At 36.1% G+C, this 21,991-nt stretch overlaps 1 protein-coding gene across 1 annotated transcript in view; it reads right to left on the bottom strand.

Moving 5' to 3' along the window:
* Nucleotides 1-2,183: 2,183 nt before the first annotated feature.
* The window catches only part of SEC22A (SEC22 homolog A, vesicle trafficking protein), a 39,531-nt gene continuing 19,723 nt past the window's right edge, over nucleotides 2,184-21,991 (bottom strand). Inside the window, exons 4-5 of the mRNA XM_034659551.1 lie at nucleotides 10,911-10,976; nucleotides 2,184-2,785 (exon numbers count right to left, since the gene is read on the bottom strand). Of these exons, the coding sequence (XP_034515442.1) occupies nucleotides 2,585-2,785; nucleotides 10,911-10,976 (267 nt within the window). The 3' untranslated portion in view covers nucleotides 2,184-2,584. The remainder of the gene's footprint in view (nucleotides 2,786-10,910; nucleotides 10,977-21,991) is intronic.

Raw genomic sequence — 21,991 nt, 5'->3', positions numbered from 1 at the left:
GAATTACCTTAATATCCACCGAGGTTGGACACGACCAGGCCTGAGCTCATTAAGTCCCCAATTCCCCAATTTTACCAAGAACAGACCTATTCCCTGAGTACAACCTTAGTTATCTTCATCAATCCCCATGCTGGTGAGGAAGAGCCCCAAGGCTAAGGGTATTCGAAGTTGTGTGTGCTTAGCTCTGTGACCCTAGGTAAGTCAATAACATCTGATTACCTCAGTTTCCTCCTTCATAACAAGAAGGCAACTAATTCTCCTACACTACAAAACTCATTATAATTAGGTAAATGCAGACTTGTTCTTAAAAGTACAGTATAAATGGAAGATATTACTATCATACACATTAGAAGCCTAATGAGCTTAAGAACTTCACACTCATGGCAAAAATTTTTCATTCCAAATTCATAATAGTTTCTTTGGCAACAACATGATAGAGGCAGGGAAGTTATATAAACACTCAGCAATGCAGATGCCAAATAATGAAAGAAAGCATTTCTATACATAAAACATTATTTATGCTTATTTTCATTTTTTACATTAAGATGTAAACATCACATTATCCAAAATAGCAGTGAAAAAAAAAAAAACCAACAACAAATTAAGCCTTTAAAGACAGCTGGTGAGTTTTAAAGTGTCCTTCCTGAATGATCCAAACACCAAGCACTATAGTTCAATAATAAGGAGAACCAAACTGAACCAAAACAGTAAGAGAGCTATAAAGTATCAATATATCGCAAAATCACAGAATGCGCCAACTTCTTGGTTAACTGGCTATTTACAAGAGAACTCTTCTTGTTCTAACCATTGGTTCAGAAAAATCTTTCTGAACTGAACCACTTTACTTTCCTGGCTCAGTAAGTACAAAATGTCAGACATAAATCAACTTTATTTTGCTGATTTAGGATCATGTAGTATTATCTGGGGGTAGCTCTCAGAATACACATAATTTCTGTGCAGTTTTGTTAAAGGCAGAAAACTGAAATGGAATTTCCTGTTTTAAATAAATCCCTGATATTACAAGCTTATTGTCTTCTTTTTGCCTCATTCTCCTAAAAGGGGAGTACAGCAAAAAGTCCTAGTTAAGCAAGATCTTAAGGTTGCAGACATACCTACATATATGGGTTCAGACAAACATGGCAGTTCAATGACTTTACCCCTCTGTACTATTCTGCTTAATAAATACACCCAGTAACAAGAATGATATGTAATGGGTCCACTGTTTCCTGGATATCAAATTTTAGTACCTTATATAAACTTTGCTTGGAATCTTTTCTTCAAAAACGAAAGACAATCGTTAATGAAGGTACCTTCCAAAACCAGGAGAGTTGCAGATTTTGCTAATGGAATCAAACTGTGCTTCCTATACTATTAATTTATAACTGCCTGAACAACCTTTATAATGTTATCAAAAAGCAAACAAGTTCTCCAAGATAGTAGACGCTGAACTCCTCAAAGCCACAAAATAGTAAAAGTTGCTGGGAGAAGTTACCTTCTGATTCTCTTAGTACAGTTGCGTGTTTCCAGAGAGCAGGACCCACACCACTGGTGGCACATAAGAGGATTTTAGGTGGAATACAACATAGAAGTAAATAATGCAGAATCACAGTGAGAATGTCATTCCCTTTACAATTTTATCCTTCTGATAATTTCAGAGAGAGAGCCCCACTTTGGTGCTGGGTAACACCTCTCTCACTGCAGCAAACGGCAGGCTTCTTGGACTCAGAGCCGTGGGAGGCATTAGTATCTAGTTACAATTTAATAGCATTTTATTTTGTAGTTATTCATGGTAAATTGATGCTGATTTTCCTCTTGGAGTAGAGATTAGTTTGTCTTTAAACTATTTTAAGATTTAAAAGATAAATACTAAGAAATAATTGTATATGTAATACTCAAGTGATTAAAGTTTGGGGAACAATGGCTATAATCTAACAAATCACGTTTAAAAAGTGATTTCAAAAGAAACTACAAACATGGCCTAGAAAGGAAACATATGTTACTGTTTTCAATACTTGTGATGTTCTAGAGATAAGCTTATAAAAGCCTTCTCCTGTATCAAGTGATTTCCAGAGTTAAGATTCAAGCAAAAATATAAAAGGAAAAAGAACCAATTCCACACCATCCTGGACTTCATAAACTCATGGTACCATAAATGTGCAAATAATCTGATACTAAGCAAGTCGTTTTAAACATCAACTCCACGGCATCTTTTTATTTTGGCTATACTCATGCCTCACAAAGGCAAACCCAAGCTGTAGAGTTCCCGCTTGGTCCTCAGAGCATGGACCACACACATTTTCTGATTGAACTCTTCAGAAGGATCCAGGACAGCTGGCCAAGTCTTCCAACAGCTTCTGACTGTTCTTCCACTGTCGTGGCCCTGGAGAGAGAAGTCTCCTCCTCCTCTGGCTAACATGAGGAGTTTGCCTAGCAGGTACTGCATGCTCCCAGGCATGCCATGCTGACTTAAAACAAAAAGGAGAGTTGGAGACAAAGAAAGCAGAGCTTCTCGATTGTGGTGAACAGTTTCTTCATCACAGTGGCAGTTCCCCAGAAGCCAGGGCAGTATGTCTGAAGGATGGGGTCAGACATCATAATCAGGAGCCTTGCCCTGGGCTTGCCTCAGCCAGATCTGCAGTGTAACAAACGCGCCCACAGTCACGTGAAAGAAAAGCTGCCACAGGTTTCGCAGTTCATAGAGATACATGTTGCACAGACAGATTAAACCAAAAGTCAAAAAAGATTTGACATTCCGCCAGCCGGTGTAGTAGACAAGTAAATAACACTGTTCAAAATATAAAATGAAAGATGATTAGGGTTACAAGAAAAGAAATAGATGCTTCTACTATAAAATTTTAACCACAGAGTAAAACAGAAGAGTGGAATAAGGGGATTTTTCATCTACGGATAAGATAATGTAACCTCTTTAAGACATTCAGCTATGAAAGCTCTACGGTTCGAAAGGAAAACAGACTTTTCCTTTTATGTTTGTCATTTGTCAAAAGATACAAAAGATACATTTTGTATCATAATTAAAATGGAGTTACAACTGGATGACTCCCTTGCAAACAGGCTGAACACATTCCTCAAGGTGACAGGCAACTATGAAGTATTCTCAGGGTCTGAGGGGATTCCATCTCTCATCCTCACTGCAGAAAAGTACAAAAAACCTCAAACAAACCATAGCAAAATGGATTCTTATATAACCTGAATCTGCATATAAATGAAATCCACAAGTATTTACTGATCCCCCATTAAGTGCAAGGAACTAATAAGCAAGGAACAGAGTATCTGAGTGAATATCTGAGGTAGAATTCATTCAATGGATGTTTCTTGAGGGCCAGCTACAAGTTAGGCATTGTTCTTTAATTTCAAGAAACCAAACAAAGCCCTTGCTCACAGGAACTTAAATTCTAATGGAGGGGAAAAGATTATATATATATATAAAAAAGATATTGTATGTATATAAAATACTAAATAGTTATGTCTTAAAATAAAAGATGGAACAAGGGGACAGAGAATGTAGTAAATGCTATTTTAGAAAATATAATAAAGAAATTACCCCCCACAAGCCCCAAATCCTGGCATTCACCTTCTCCTGTTTTTCTCTACAACTATAAACACACTTTAAAAATATGCTTGTTTTGTTTGTTATATATATTCTTCCAATAGGATCTAAGCTTCATAAGAGGAGAGATTTTTGACTGGTTCATTTATCCAGAGCCCAGAACAGTGCCTGGCAAATAGTAAATGCTCGATTAAAAATTTGTTGAATGAATGAACTGTTTTCTAGAAGATATCAAAAATTCACAATCTGTTAAATATAGGAATTATATGTGATCACAAAGTCTTAAGGAAGGAGCAGAGGTCTCTGTGTGAAATTCTATCTCAGGCTTCAGTACAGGAAGGACTTTAAGGTGTTTGCAACAATGCAGAAAGAATGTGGAAATGTTCTGTTAAATCTTTTTATTTCTTTTTTTTTTTAAATCCTCCTCTTTATTTTTTTTTTTAAGATTTTATTTATTTATTCAACAGAGATAGAGACAGCCAGTGAGAGAGGGAACACAAGCAGGGGGAATGGGAGAGGAAGAAGCAGGCTCATAGCAGAGGAGCCTGATGTGGGGCTTGATCCCATAGCGCCGGGATCACGCCCTGAGCCGAAGGCAGACGCCCAACTGCTGTGCCACCCAGGCGCCCCTAAATCTTTTTATTTCTTAAACAAATTAGGATTTGCTTACTTAAAAAGAAGACTGCTATCCAAGCAAAATCAACTGCAGGCACTTGATTTGAATTGTGTAAAAAAAAGTTGGAAAAATAATTTTTCCTTTTGAAATAATTTTAGACCTAGAGAAGAGTTGTAAAAATCGTAGAGTTCTTATATATTCTTCACCCTGCTTCCCCTGTTACTCTTGCACAACCACAGTATAATCATCAAACCACAAAATTAACACGGATAAAATACTGTAGACTAATCTACAGACTTCATTGGAATTTTGCCAGTTGTCTCACTAAGGCCCTTTTTCTCGTCCAGAATCCAATCCAGGATTCCCCATTGCACTTAGCTGTCGTATCTCTTCAAATCTGTTATAGCTCCTCACGTCTGTTTTTCATGACCTTGACAGTCTAAAGAGTATCAATCAGTTATATTGTAGAATGTCCCTTAATTTTGGTTTGCCTGATATTGTCTCAAGACTGAAGTGAGGGCATGTAGTCTGGGCAAGAATAACACAGAGGTGATAGGTCTTATAATTGGTGATGTTAACTTTGATCTCAGCGTGGTGGCTGACAAGCTTTTCCACTGTGAAGTTACTATTTTTCCCTTTGTAGTTAGTAAGTTGTCTTATGGGAGGAGAAATAAAGACATTCTCAGGTGAAAGACTAACAGAATTTGACACCTACAGATGCACCCAAAAGAATGGCTAAAGAAAGATCTCTAAGCAGATAGGAAACAATAAAAGAAGAAACCCTGGACCACTGCGAAAGGAAAAGAACAGTCAGCAAAGTAATATAATAGGCTCTGCTTCTCCTCTTGAGATTTCTGAATGATGACTGAAATAAAAATTCAAAACACTGTCTGATGTGGTTCTAAGTATATGTAGAGAAAATATTTAAGACAATTCTATTATAAACAGACGAGGGCAAAGGGACATAAAAGGAGATACAAATTCTATGTTTCACTTGAAGTAGTAAAATGACACCAAAAAACTGATAAGTATGTATAATACAATACCTAGAGTAACCATCTAAAACTATACAAAGAGAGGTAGTTGGGTGTCTCAGTTGGTTAAGTGTCCCACTCTTGATTTTGGCTCAGGTCATGATCTCAGGGTCATGAAATTGAGCTTGCATTGGGCACCATGCTGAGCGTGGAGCCTGCTTGGGATTCTCTTCCTCTCTCCCTCTGCCCCTTCCCCCAATCTTGCACGCACGTACATATACTCTCTCTTTCTCTCTCTCTCGCTCAAAACAAAAACAAAAACAAAAAACCTATGCAAAGAAATAAACTCGAAAACACTACAGATAAATAAAAATGGAGTTCTACAAAATGTTCAAGTAACCCACAGAAAGATAGGAAAAAGAAAACATAACAATGAAAACTAGAAAACAAAAACTAAGATGGCAAACTTAAGCCCTGATATATCAATGTTACATTAAATGTAATGGCCTAAATACAATTAAAAAACAGAGACTGGCAGAGTGGATTAAAAAGAGCTTTTGATCTATCTACCAGAAACTCACTTCAAATGATATAGGCAAGGTGAAAGTAAAAAGATGGAGAACACATTATGCAAACATTAATCAGAAGAAAGCAGAAATGGCTATATTAATATCAGATAAATATAAAAATATTTCCAAAAAAAGAAAGGGCTAGAGAGGGATATTATATAAAATATTATATAGTGATAGATTATATGGTGATGAATGGATCGATCAGTCCACCAAGAAGGCAATAATCCTAATCGTGTATGAGCCAAACAACAGAGCTACAGAATATGCAAAGCAAAAACTGAAAGAACTGAAATGAGAAATATACCAATCCAGAATTATAGTTGAAAATGTCAATACTCCTGTCTCAACTGATAGAACTACACAGAAAATCAACAAGGATACAGAAAAACTGAACACCGCCAACCATCGCGATCTAACTGACATTTACAGAGCACTTACTCAGCTACAGTAGAATACACATTCCGTTTAAGTGCTCATGGAATATATACCAAGACAGACCATATTCTGAGCCACAGAATAAATCTCAACAAATTTAAAGAACTGAAATCCAATTCCAAATAATCCATAATCCATAGATCAAAGAGGAAGCCACAAGGAAAAAAATCTTTAAATACACTGAGTTAAATGAAAATAAAAATGCAACATATCAGCCAATGGAAAGAGCCCAAATATCCACTGACTGATGAATGGATAAAGATGAAATGGGGTGTGTGTGTATGTATTCAATTTTATATATATATATATATATATATATATATATATATATATTATTCCATTATATATTCCATTATATATATTCTATTATATTCATACATATATATTCCATTATATGTGTATGTAATACTCCATCATATATATATATATATACACACACACACACATACATACACACACACATACACACACACACACACACAATTACTCAGCCATAAAAAAAGAAAATCTTACCATTTGCAATGACATGGATGGAGCCAGAAAGTATTATGCTAAGCGAAATAAGCCAGAGAAAGGCAAACACTATATGATCTCACTCATATGTAGAATTTAAGAAACAAAACAGAAGAAATGGGGAGGGGGTAAGAGAGGCAAACCAGGAAACAGACTCAACCACAGAGAACAAACTGAGGGTTGCTGGAAGGGAGGTGGGCAGAAGGATGGGTGAAATAGGTGATGGGTATTAAGGAGGGCACTTGTGATGAGCACTGCATGTTGTATTTAAGTGATGAATCACTAAATTCTACACCTGAAACTAATATTATACTACGTTAACTGGAATTTAATAAAAAACTTAAAATTTTTAATAAAAAATAAAATGAAAAAAATGCAATATACCAAAATTTACAGAACACAGATAATAAAGTGCTCAAAGAGAGAAATGTATAATGCTAAAAGTATACATAACAAAAGAGAAAATCAATTATCAAAGCTCCCATCTCAAGAGCCTAGAAAAAGAAGTGCCAAATACACCCAAAGCAAGCAAAAACAAACCCCTCAATCTCATCATCTAAGTCTCACATTTCATACAATCTTATATGTAAAACATATAACTAAAACTTTTAGAAGAAAACAAAGGAGAAAATCTTCAGGGTCCAGGAGTGGGCAAAGAGTTCTTAGACTTGAATAAATGGAATTATAATAGCGTATGGTGACAGATGGTAGCTACACTGTGGTAAGCACAGCGTAAGGTATAAACTTGTGTTATCACTATGTCGTACACCTGAAACTAGTTAACACTATGTGTCAACTATACTTCAATTAGGAAAAAAAAAGTTCTTAGACATGATACCACAAACATTTTCCACAAAAGAAAACTGATAAAATGAACTTTACCAAAATTAAAAACTTTTGCTCTGCAAAACACCTCGTTAAAAGGTTGAAAACACAAGCTACAGACTGGGATAAGATACCTGCAAATTACATTTCTGACACAGGTCTGATGGCTAGAACTCTCAAATTTGACAATAAAAACCAAATGATCCAACTAGAAAATAGGCAAAAGACATGAAAAGACACTTCACCCAACAGAACACATAGATAACAAATTAGTACATGAAACAATGTTCAACATCATTAGCCATTAGGGAAATGCAAATTAAAACCAATATGAGGGATCACTACACATCTATCAGAATGGCTAAAATAAAAAACAGCGATAACAAATGCTGAAGAGGATGTGGAGAAACTGGATCACTCACACAATGTTGGTGTGAGTGATGTAAAATGTAAAACTGTAAATGTAAAATGGAATGCCACTCTGGAGAACTGTGTCTGTCTCAATAAAACTAAGCATGCAACTACTTACAAGACCTAGCAATTGCACTCCTGAGCATTTACCTCCGAGAAATGAGGACTTATGTTCACACAGAAACCTGTTTATAGCAGATTTATAACAGCCCAAAATTGGAAACAACCCAGACGTCCTTCAATGCGTCAATGATTAAACAAACTGTGGTACATCCACGCCCAGCAATACCATTCAGCAACAAAACGGAACAAACCATTGATATATACAACAACCTGGATAAATCTTCAGAGAATTATACAGAGCAAAATAATGCCAATCACAGAAGGTTCATACTATATGGTTCCCTTTATATAACATTACTTAAAATGAGGAAATTATAGAAATGGAGAACACATTAGTGGTTGCCAAGAGACGAAGGGGCAGGAAGGAAGTGGATGTGGCTATAAAAGGGCAACCAAACAGGTGCTTGTGGTGATAAGAACGTTCTATATCTTGCCCACGTTGACATCAATATCCTGGGTGAGATAATGTATTATAGGAGTGCAAGATGGTACTACTGGGGGAAGCCCAGGTAAAGGTTATGTATCTCTCTTACAACAATTACAATTATCTCAAAATAACAAGTTTAATAGGAAAAACAACTTCATACTCCCATATTTGTCTGCAACTTACTTTATAAACTAATATACACACTATACGCATGCACATACAAAAAGTGAGTGAGATACAGAAAGTGTTGCAAAATGTTGGTGGCTCTAAGTGTACTAGCCTTTCAACTTTTCTGGAAGTCTGAGAGTTTTCAAAATAAAGCCCTGAGGGGGAAAAAATAACAGTCTCTAGTTTCTAGATCCTTTGATTTCCTCTTTCAAATGTTCCATAGCAAGATTACTCCTCTCTGGCTGAGCTCTGTGTGTCCGTAAGTACCCACAGCCTAGAGAAAAAGGCAACGAACCATGTAGTCATAGTCTTTGAGGTCTGATCTAAAGGGGTTTAAAAAATATCCTGACAACTGGAGATGGAGCATGTTATAGGGTAAAATACAATCATGTATGTTTTACTGTGGAAAAAAACAGCGTTATTTCCACCCTGCTCAGCATAACTTGGAAAGCATGCAGCTTCATGCCTATCAATAAGAAAATTGGCTTTTTGCTTTCTTTTTTAAAGCATGAATCCATTTCACTTCCCTCAAGTAAAAGAACACCTGAGTGACAGTGCTCCTCTGAGAACTATTTTCAGCTGTTCTGGGTAATGTAATAGAGGTGGGCCTCTCTATAAGCAACAGCACTGCTCTGGATCATGCAGACTGGGGGTCAAGTCACTGTAAGAACTGGCTAGGCCTCAGTGAAAAACAGCAATGATAATGAAATTAGCATGGGGCTTTGTGTGAGGATTTAATGGATACAAGGAATATAAAGGACTTAGCACACAGTAAGAGCTCAGTACATTTTGCTACTATTAGTAGTATTTAAAATTATTTCATTAAGGCTCTTTGATAAAAAGTAATTTTTAAAAATGTAAATAAATAAAATTATTTAGGCAAAACAGCCAAAAGTACATTTTACAAGAATTACTAATGAAATTATTTTAAAGTTAACATTTACCTTGCATTGTTTTAGAATCATATGAAATAATGCATATAAAAGTCATAAAATTATAATTTTATACCATTATAGGGATTTAGGGATTTTGCTTACAGACAGCATAATATAGTGGAATGAACACAATATTTAAAATCAGAAGACCCAGAGTTAAGTCCTGACTCTACTGCTTACTGGCTATGTGATTTCTGGATAGTACTCAAACTGCCTCAGATTTCTCATTTTCAAAAATGAGACTAACTATGTGACAGAACTATAGAGACTAAAGTTTAAAAAAAATCTACATAACACTTCATAAAATTAAAGCACTTGTGACATTAACAAATACAAGTTTTCATATTACCTGCATGAAATATCATTCATTATAATTAAATCTGTCAAACTGGATAGAAAATTTCTAAATACAAATGACTAAGAAAAATTAGGTGCTTTTAAAAAACAGGGCCACTTGAAACTAAAATCTCTATCTTTACATAAAGTCAAATGCATATATTCCAAGTATTTTACTAGAGACTTCTACTGAGTTTTAGGTAGCCTTATGTTTGCAGTCCTGAATCTTTCTAACATTCTTTCTATGCAAGCCAGAGAAATGTGTCACCTGTGAAGTTAAGTCAAAAGGTCTTGCTTGCTGTACCACATTTCAGCAAAGACATTTCCTCAGTCTGAGTAAGTGGCATGGTTACCCCTCCCTTCCCTACAAATCTCTGCTTCCTCTTTTCTCAGGAATGCCAGTCCCCATCTCCCTACCATCAGGTGCAAAACCTCCTGGCTCTGTAAGTCTCCTATCTATCCTGTCTTCAAGTCCCAGTAGTCTTCCTCCTCAGTGTCATTCTCTCACCTCCGATCCCTACCGCCATTATCAGAGTTCACGCTCTCACTTCCTTCTGCCTTAAGTAATGGAATCACCTGCTAACTAATTTCCACCCTTCCATTTTCTCTGCTCTGGCAATCCATCCTATTCCTCACTACTAAATCAAATATCCTAAAATCTTGCTTTTGCTGTTCCCTGTTCAAAAACTTTCCCAAAAGTACAAAATCCTCATGCTGCAGTATGAGCAGAGCCCTGAGGCTCAATAATCAATCACCAAAAAATCTAGAAGTAGCCTTTACCTCCACAGGCAGATGACATACTGCCACTGAAACCTGGCACAGAAGAGTGTTAACATTAAGTACACTGGGATCTAGGTCCATTCAAAACAGAGTTGTAGATCATAAAGCTAACAGAGGCTCAAAAGATAGGCAAAGAACTCAGACATCATTTTTATTTAAAGTGCACAATTATTAGAATTAATACCTGAAACAATAAAAGTGTTTCTCAAAAATTGGAGAGAACCTACCTGGTAAAGGCAGGCTGCTGTTCCAAGGAAAAACGCAACAATGTAATTAAAATCTTCACCATCACTCTGCAAAAACAAAATTAAAAATTACTGTTTTTCTAGTGGAAGCCCGTTTCCAAAAACAATCCATTAGGATAGGATATGGCAATGTTTATGCAGAGTCAAATTTTTATCAAAATGGTATATAAAAATTCTCAAGAGTCTAAAAAATTCGAAGGAGTGTGAGGTATAGAAAGACTACCAGTGTTCCTCTATGTTTCTGGCCCATCATTTTCACCTTACCCATGTGTGGAAGGCAAAATGAGTTGAAATCACTTCTGTCAAGGGGTTTTAAAATGGTGCCAGAGGCCATTAAGGAGATGGGCCTTTATGCGCGTCCTCACCAGAAGAAACCATGAACTTTGAACAGGGCCAAACTACAAATATTCCAAGGACTCTGCCCAAACACCTGCAATTTGCTACGTAAGAGAATTTGCTTGGGGACAGCCTTAGCAACCAATTATATTCAGCCAAGATTAGTTTTCTGCTGCCAAAACCAAACAAAATTCTTTGTAAACAACACAAACATTCCTTTTTGTCTTCTTTAAACCCTTGACTTTTGTACCCTAAAGGGACACAATCTGGGCTGCTACCCAATCTGTGCTCCCCAAGTTGTAATTCTGAGACCCCAAGTAAATGCTCTTATTTCAGCTCTGCCTCTTTTCTTACTCAACCCAAGCGTACACCTGATAGAAAAGATGAAAGCCAATGGGAAAGTTTCCACATAAGGTAAAAAGACCTCTCTTCTCCACCAAAAAAAAGACATATAAAAAATGTACAACACCTCAGTAGCCTATAAAGTCAGTCCCGCTCACTAGGATCACTACTTGACTCAAATAAATATTGACAAACCTTACTATCATGTAAGCACGTCACTGAATCATCCAATAAGGTAATGGGACATGATTAAAAAAAACCAACAAACTGAAAAGTTACTGTCCACTAGAGTGTGCTAAACCCCAATGAGAACAGTCACACACGCAGTGAGAAACTGCCACCCAGAGGAAAAGAGACACATCACACGCAGAACGCTTCTTTTCAAAGAAAACTAACGGAAAACTAATAGAAAACCCAACTTTTTCTATTCTCTTTTGATTCCTCTTAAATGCCTATATTTAATTTCTTTCAGTGTTTAATGAAGTAAAACATAAAGCCCAGGCAGGAGCATTACATTTGGCCCTTATTTTAGAAAAAATATCTTTACACAATGAAAATTTTCATAAGACATGGGAGTGTCTCTCATGACCATGTCTTCATGAAATAATATACAGAGAAAATTCCTCTTCCACTTGCTATTGGGCAGAAGAACTGACCATAAGACAGAGGGAGAGTTGCTTATCTCAGTGAGATGATCTTAAAATAGGAACCATTAACCTGTCTGGGATGCTTAGGCCTGTTCTACCTCAGAGGCATGGAAGGTCATGAAACCTTCTAACTGTAATAATTCTAAGACTTTAAGATCTGCTTGTTTTTTCTTAATTCCTTATTTTTTAAGTTATTTTTTTCTGATTATAAAAGCTTATGTTCATTGTACAGAATTTGGAAAACAGACTGTTACAAAGAAGAAATTCATATGGTCTATAATACCATAACCCTGGGATGATTACCACTAACCATTCCATATATTTCCTTCCGATCTTTTCTATACAAAGTATATGCACATTAAAAAATGGAATAATTTATATCCTGCTCTTTAGTACTGCACACTATATCATACACACCTTCTCAAGATACTGAATATTCCTCAACCACATGATTTGTAGTGATTATATAACCTTCCATTGTGGGGAGATGCCACTAATTTACCCTATAATTGGATATTATTTTTTCCTTTAATTTACAATATCACTTTATAACTCTCTCAATTGCCTTTGGAACACTTAAGAGCATGTTTCTGGAGTCAGTCAGATCTGGGTTCAAATCTTTACTTACTATATGCATGGTCTTAGACTATTTAAATTCAATTTTTGTTAAAAAAAATAAAAGTTATAGAGATTAAATAACATTTGCAAACACACAGAATGGTAACTGGAACACAGTAAGTACTCAAAATTATTCACCAACTTCTCTCTCCCTGAGGTTACTGTCCACATCATTTATCAAATAATTAGATTACCTTCTAGTACTGTTTAAACCTGTAGTATACTGGCCTTATCTTCTCAAGTAGACCCCAACTTTTTTTTTTAATTGAGCTATAGCTGACATATAACATTATATCAGTTTCAGGTGCGCACCATAACAATTCTTTATTTGTACATACTGCAAAATGATCCCTACAATAAACCTAGTTATCATCAGTCACCATGCAAAGTTACAAAACTTCTTTTGATGAGAACTTAAGTTCTCTCTTAGCTACTTTCAATATACAACACAATATTATTGACTATAGTCACCATGGTGACATTACATCCCCATAACTTATTTTATAACTGGAAATTTGTACCTCTTGACCCCCTTCACCCACTTTGCCCACCCCCCCAATCCCACCACCCTAAACTTTCTTCAAGGCAGAAAATCAATCTTACTACTTACATGAAACTGCACAAAGTAGGAATTCAACAAATGCATGCCAATTTGAGTTGAGCTTAAAAAAAAATCTATTTCTACTTGCCAAAGATTGTCTATAAATATATTTTCCATTCAGTAACTATTTATTAAACACTTATGGGCCAGGTATTACATTACTAGACCTAGAAGACAACTAAATCCATATGAACTCAAGGAGCTTACTTTCTGATTAAAAAGGCAGATACATTAACCAAGAATTCCCACTCAAAGTGGTAACTGATGGGATAGGTGTGTGTACAGGGCATAAAAGAAGACTACTGGAGACATACTTAATTCTGCCTGGAGAAAAAAAAGGGTCAGAAAACGTCTGCTCAAGGAAGCAAAGCTTAATCTGGGTCTTGAAGAATGAACTAGTGGAAAGGCAGACAAGGTAGAGAGAGAATTCTAGGCAAAGGGCATATACAGTCTCAAAGAGGGAAGAGCTTAGGATGCCTCCAAGTCTTCTTGTTAAGGCAATATTTGAATGATACCATTTACTAAGTTGGGAATACAGGAGAAAAAGTAGGTTTGAAAGCAGAAAAAAACGGAGTTCATTTTGGACATGCCATTTTAGAGGGGCCAGTGTGACATCAAAATAATTATATTTCATAGATTTAAGTCAGCTTCAGGAAAGAGTTGCATCTACAGATCCTACTTTAGTCATCTATTTAATTAGTTGGTAAACGAAGGCCTAGGACAATCAAATGTAAATCTTAATTCTTGATTGGCTCCTAGAATGGAGAGAGAGAGAAAAAAAACAACTATAAAGGATATTTAGTCAATTGTAGAAATTTGAAAATGAATTTTATATTAGATAATACTGCATTGATCTTAAAAATCTTTGGTGTAATAAAGGTATTGTGATTATGTAGGAGAATTCCTAGTCCTTAAGGCAAACATACTGAATAATTTTGAAGTAAACTGTCATGATACCTACAAATTTACTTTCACATGATTCAGGGAAGAAAGAAAAAGAAGGGTAAGTAGGTATACAGGTAGGTGCTAATTGTGTTGTTTTTTAAATCTTTCTGTAAGGTTGAATTCTTCCAAAACAAAATGCAGTGGGAGGAAAGGAGAATACAAAAAAAAATTTTAATACTATGCAACCACTAAAATGAATGTAATAGAGCTCCATATACTAATATAAAATGATCTCCTACATATTGTTAGATGGAAAAGATGAAAATAAGCATGGAGTATACTGCCATTTATATAGAAATACTTTGAAAACAATTAAAAAAGGAAATATATAAATTCATATGTACTAGCATATGCACGTTATCTCTCTAGAAGGATAACCCAGTGGTTGACTCTAGGGAAGAGAAATGGGAAAAGAATGACTTATTGTGACAACAGGCTTTGGAATTATAGGCTTTGAAACTGTAGGCATGTGCACATTTTACTGTGTGAGGATGTGTGGATATGTACCCAGACTAACTTCTTTTAAAAAGGCCATCATGAAAAGACCCAAAGAGAAGGTGCAAAGTTAAGAAGAATATAAAGCCAAGGACAGAACATCGGAGAATGCCACTATTTGAAGGATAGGTGAAGGAAGGAAGTTTACCAAATAAACTGAGGAACAGGAAGACAAAGAAAAAAAATACAATAGGAGAGAATGGTTTCATGAAAATGAAGGGTAAGAGAATGTCAAGAATAATGTAACAAACTATTAATAATGATTTATCTGCTTCTAGTTTTCTAAAATAAATATTATTTCTGAAATTAAACAGAGTTACTTTTAAAAGGAAAAACTGAACAGTATGTGAAGTGAGGCAGAGAGGCCACATGAGACAAGGCCTCAAGAGTGGCTGCAGCATTTGGCAATCAGAAGGATACTAGAGAGTTTAATGGTCAGTATTTGAAAGAAAAGAGGGTAGAAAAGAGATCACAAGAGACTAAGAGACTAGAGGTAAGGGAGTGGGAACAATAAACACAGGCTATTCTTTCAAAAAATGAGGAAACATACATCAAGAGGTTTGTTTGTTTTTAAAGATCGGCCAGCTATGGCATGTTTATGAGCTAAGAGAGCCAGCAGAGAGGAAGATGAAAAGCAAGTGAGGGAACAGCTACTAGTTGGGGGAAGGTGGAACAGAGGTTCAGAGTCGGGACAGAGTGCGTGTTTGTGGGGAAAGACAACAGAGAGTTGAAGGCAGGGGTGGAGTGGAGCAGGGAAGGAGGGGGCAGATGTAAGGAGTTCAAATAAAAATTTTTAAAAATGTCACTTTCATCTTTAGGGGAATACTAGGATACCAACATATTGCTTTGAAAACTAACAGAGGGAAAGAATTTTTTTTTAAAGTTGAGGATGAAGAGATAAGCAGAGGCTTTATATAACGGCCACACAATGTTTTTGAATGATACCGTTAAAATGTTTGTAATAATGGGAAATATTCACTTTTTAAGCTTAAGTGGAAAAAAGGGCACAAACTTGTATAATGGATATGACATGTATACATGTACACGTATATATATGTGTATGTGTGTATGCGCATATATATATATATATATATATAAACACAAAGAAAATTTGGAGATGATTTTTATTTTCTTTATACGTTTTTCTTCGATTCTTTAACGATGAGCATAGAATCAGGAAAAATACTTTTATTTCTTTTGAAAGCCAGCAAGCAAGCACTGCATCTTAGCATAGCTATTATGCCACTAAATAAATTTAAAACTTCTGTTGAGCTTTTATAGGTAGAAACAAATTCATGGTAAAAAAAAGAACCCAAGGAATAAAAGCAAGTTGATTACCTCTGCTTTGTAGTAGCCATTACAAACAATTTCAAAATCAGAGAGTCTTAGAATGCTAGTACTGGAGTGGTCCTTGAGCCTCTGTATCTAAAATCTGCATCTTGCAGAACAGGAAAATGAGATCCAAGAAGGTAAAATAGCCCATCCTACGTCACTAAGTTAGTTACTAGCAGACTGAATTCCAGGCCAGCATTTCTTTCTTTTTTTTTTTTTAAAGATTTTTTATTTATTTGACAGAGATAGAGACAGCCAGCGAGGGAGGGAACACAGTCAGGGGGAGTGGGAGAGGAAGAAGCAGGCTCATAGCAGAGGAGCCTGATGTGGGGCTCGATCCCAGAACGCCGGGATCACGCCCTGAGCCGAAGGCAGACGCTTAACCGCTGTGCCACCCAGGCGCCCCCAGGCCAGCATTTCTACTGATGTATCAGAATCCTCAATTTTTTCCAAATGTACCACATGCAAATTATTTCTAGGTTGGTACCAGCTTAATTAATATCATTGTCTCAAGGTTGATTGTTAAAGGAACACAGGCAATATAAACCTAATGTGATAACAGCTCATATATTCACGAGGTGCCAATTCACAATAAACTTATTAACATCTCTAAATGCAGAACAAAGTTAGGAAATGAGTGAAAATAATCTAATATACACATTACTGTGAACACCAAATCTTTACCAGCTTAAAATAAAACTGCACTCATCCTACACCTCCCCAATTTGAACTTACAATCCAAAGAAACACTTCAGTGCTATATATTTTAATAAATTCCTTGTTTTACCCTAAGAGGCAGTTATTAATTTAGAAGAAACAAACGTGCTGAATCTTCAAACAATGTTAATGATATACAGGAATGTTGACTCATGTGGGTTCTCAGATTTAAATGTGCTTCCGGCACCAACTTACATACTAGAAGATAAATGTGGCAATCATTTTTAGCATTCAGAAAGAGGAGTTAAAATTCATGGCCTTTTTAAAAAAGATAAACTTTAATATCAATGTACTGGTCACACTCAGGAAATATAATACATATTTTCAGCTAGATCTAAAAATATGATCCCCAAATAAATCTTTGGCTCTTCAATCAAGTATTAAAGAAATGCTGAGGCCACTTACTCTGTGTACTGCCTTCCTGCCTCCTCTCTGACCACCACGATTTGAGTTAACTCCACCACAGTTAACTTCAAAACAGATAAGTTTAAGTCCCATGTCCTGTAATTCGCACTTGAGTCCACATAGCACACCATCTCAAAAAGATCTTTTACTGACCAAAAGTTATCTATTATGACTCTAGGGATTATTTCTACCACAAAATACAATGATGAACCACAAAGAAGGCTGAGAGTATGTCTCAAATTCAATGGCTTTAGTGAGATTAAAAACGACCCTTTATCCAATACCAGTCACGAACAATGATAAAATAGACTCCAATGAGAGAAAATAAAAAGCAAGAGACCTCAGGTCCCCAATTCTGTATATATTTTCAGGTTAACTTGGACTGAAAGGATGTACTTGTTGAAGTTAATCTAGTTTGTACCCCTAATCCTACCCTGCTTAAACTCTAAATTTATCACAGTGCTCTCTGCAATCTGGCATTCCTTTCTCTCTGTTTGTCTACTGTCCATTCCATCCTTTAGGACACAGAATGCTTAGAAGGTAAATGTTTCCAATGTTACACAGTGCTCCTTCATTATTCTTATAACAAGACGTGGAAAAATATTTCCAAGCACCAGTCACTTACCAAAACATTTCCCTCTATACTGATATAAAATCCCCAATAACTAGAATAATAGGAATCTCTACTTTCAGTCCAGTGAATTTCCAAAAGCAGTGATTCTCATTTAGGTGAGAAGACCAGAATTTGCTGGAAAGTCGTTTTAAACTATCTATGAGTGACAAACTACCTGTGAACTATATTCCCCCCAACTTTGTACTCTGTTTCCTTATTCCTTTCTCTGAGCATCTCTGTTTTAGAAACCTCAATTATTGATGAGTGTATGTGGAATATGTCAGGTGGCTATGACAGAACAAAGATTTAAAACAATCCTAAAGGAACCACATAACCTGGTGTCCACAGTTTCCAGACATCTAAAAATCCCATATGGACCAATTTACAGTTCCTTGGATCAAATGAGAAGGACATACTGTTGGAATAAATTTAGTCTAGGACAGCTGTGAAAAAGAATTCCATATCAACCATTAGAAAGACACATCTCAAAGACACAAGCATCCACTGAGTCCCCAAATTATAAATGATCTACTAATAAAAAAGCCCTCTTTTCCCCTACTTGTAATTTACCCCATGCTTCTGTCACACTCCAGCACCACAGTTTTAAGGAACTGTTTAAAACAATCAAAAAACCTTGAAGCTTCTAGAGAAACCATGGACTCTAAGACAGAGGCAGTAAGAAGTTACAAAAACCCAGGAAAAATGCTCAGGCTCCCTTTAACCCCCACAAAAATATTTACCTTTACTCTACTGAAATGTTACTTGAAAATCTACTTATTAGGTTGGGTTAACTGAAGTTGTCTTTTTTTTTTCATGCTTAAATAATAGGTGCTAATAAATACTCATTTTTATTACTTAAAATCTGAATAGTATATTCATATGGTTCAAAGAGTAAAAATAATATACAAGGCATATACCTTGAAGAGTATCATGCTTAAATAATAGGTGCTTAAATAATAGGTGCTAATAAATACTCATTTTTATTACTTAAAATCTGAATAGTATATTCATATGGTTCAAAGAGTAAAAATAATATACAAGGCATATACCTTGAAGAGTATCATTGCTCTTCCCAACTATCAAGTTCCTATTGCATTTTTTTAGTCTCTTATTGTTCCAGAGTTTCTTTATGCAAATTAAAAGATATTATTATTTTCCCTGGCCATCCTTGGTGGGGGTATTTGGGGCTGAGCTGAGAAGGACTCGTGGGTGCAGGGTCAGGGGGTCTCCATGGGCTTTCTCCAAATGGCCACTATTCTCAGAGGACACAAAATTGTACATCTGACCTAAACCATGAATCACATTCCCAGACCCAGGTTCCACCCTGGCTGGGACACTGATATCCCCTCCTGACCTGTGTGAAGGGGAAGGCTCAGTCCCTCCACGAGAACAGAAAGCCAGTCCACCATTTCCTAGGAGATGGCTGGGTACAAACAGGCTGATCTTACCTGCCAAGTGGAGCCACACCTAAGGACAAATCAAAGCCCAGAGACTGCTCCTCCCTTCCCGGTCTTTGTTTTAATGCTGGTGTATAGTATGCATGTGTGTGTGTTTAAATTAATAGATTTTTATCTTTAGAACAGGTTGACAGAAAATTAAGCAGACTGTGTACTACAAAGAGTTCCCATATACCCGGCTCTTTCCCTGTTCACAGCTTCCTCATTATTAACCTCTTCATTAATGTGGTATATTTGTTACAACTGATGAGCCAACAGTGACACATTAACTAAAGACCACAGTATACATTAGGGTTCACCGTGTGTGTACATTCTTTGGGTTTTGACAAATGTGTAATGACATAACCACCATTACAGTAACATACTGAAGAGTTTCACTGCCCTAAAAAATTCCATGCCCCAACTATTCAACCCTTCCTACTTCCCTCCAAACCCTTGGCAACCACTGATCTTTTTACTTACTGTCTCTATAGTTTTACCTTTCCTAGGATGTCCTATAGTTGGAATCATGTAATTATGTGGTTTTCTCAGACTTCTTTCACTAAGCAATGTGCATTTAAGGTTTAGCCATGCCTTTTTATGGCTTGAGAGCTCATTTATTTTTATTACTAATTCTCCATTGCACAGATTGCCACAGTTTATTCTTTCACCTTTTGAAGGACATCTTAGTTGCTTCTAGTTTTTTTTTAAATTATAAGTAAAGGAGATACAAAATATTCATGTGCAGGTTTTTATGTGAATATTTGGGTTAATATACCTCAGAGCACGATTGCTGGGTCATACAGTAAGGCTATGATTAGCTTTGTGAGACAGCCAAATGTCTTCTAAAGTGACTGTGCCATTTTGCGCTCCCACCAGCATTGAATGAAGAGTTCATATTGCTATATATCCTAACATTTGGTTTGGTCAGTGTTTTGGATTTTGCCATTCTAGGAATTTAGTGGTATCTTATTGTTGTTTTAATTTGCAATTCCTTAATGACGTATGATGTTGGACATCTTTTCACGTGTTTATTTGCCACCTCTATATCTACTTTGGTGGGGTGTCTGTTCTATTCTTTTCCCCAATTTTTAATTGTATTATTTGCTTTCTTGAGTTTTAAGAGTTCTTTGTATGTTTTGGACATACACTGTTTGTCAGATGTGTTCTGTAAATATTTTCTCCTAGTCTGTAGCTTATCTTTTCATTCTCTTAATGTCCTTCACAGAACAAAAGTTTTTAAGCTTTCATGGATATTTTTGGTTGTATCTAAAAAGTCATCACTAGGGGGCGCCTGGGTGGCACAGCGGTTAGGCGTCTGCCTTCGGCTCAGGGCGTGATCCCGGCATTCTGGGATCGAGCCCCACATCAGGCTCCTCTGCTATGAGCCTGCTTCTTCCTCTCCCACTCCCCCTGCTTGTGTTCCCTCTCTCACTGGCTGTCTCTATCTCTGTCAAATAAATAAATAAAATCTTTAAAAAAATAAAATAAAATAAAAAAATAAAAAGTCATCACCAAACCCAAGATTATCTTGGTTTTCTCCTGTTACCTTTTGTAAGTTTTACATCTTACATTTAGGTCTGTAATCCATTTTAAGTTTTTTTTTTTATTAAAGGTATAAAATCTGTGTCTAAAATTATTATTTTTTGCTTGTGGATGTCTAGCTATTCCAGCACCATTTGTTGAAAAGATTATTCTTCCTCCACTGAATTGCTTTTGTTACTTTGTCAAAGACCAGTTGACTATACTTGTATGGGTGTATTTCTGGGCTCTCTATTCCATTCTATTTATCCATCTGTCTATTTTTTTGCCAATGTCACACTATCTTAATTTTTATAGCTTAATAGTAGTCTTGAAGGGGCGCCTGGGAGGCTCAGTTGGTTAAGCATCTGTCTTCAGCTCCAGTGGTGATCCCAGGGTCCTGGGATGGAGCCCTGCGTGGGGCTCCTTGATGCTCGGCAGGGAGTCTGCTTCTCCCTACCCCTCTGCCTGCCGCTCCCTCTGCTTGTCCGCGTGCTCTCTGTCAAATAAATAAATAAAATCTTTAAAAAAAAATAGTAAGTCTTGAAGTTGGGTAGTGTCAGTGCTTTGATTTCCTTTTCCTCAGTATTGTGTTGGCTATTCCAAGTTTTTTGCCTTTCCATATAGGATCATTTAGTCAATATCTACAAAATAACTTTCTGGGATTTTGTTTGGGGTTGTGTTGGATCTACAGATCAAGTTGGGAAGAACTAATACCTTAACAATATTGATTCTTCCCACTCATGAACATGGAACGCCTCTCCATTTATTTAAATCTTCTTTCTCTTATCAGAGTTTTACAGTTTTTCTCATATAAATCTTGTATATGTGTTGTTAGATTTATACTTCAGTGCCTCATTTTTGCATATGCCAATATAAACAGTATATTGATTTTTAATTTCAAATTTCAATTTTTCCTTGCTGATATAAAGTAATTGATTTTTATATATTAATTTTGTATCCTGTGACTGTGGTATAATCATTTATGAGTTTCAAGAATTTGTCAATTTTTGGGGATTTTCTACATAGATAATCAGAACATCTGTGAATAAAGA

This window comes from Ailuropoda melanoleuca, chromosome 1, assembly GCF_002007445.2.
Source record: "Ailuropoda melanoleuca isolate Jingjing chromosome 1, ASM200744v2, whole genome shotgun sequence".
Taxonomy (NCBI): Eukaryota; Metazoa; Chordata; class Mammalia; order Carnivora; family Ursidae; genus Ailuropoda; species Ailuropoda melanoleuca.
This window is presented reverse-complemented; position numbering and strand designations above follow the sequence as displayed.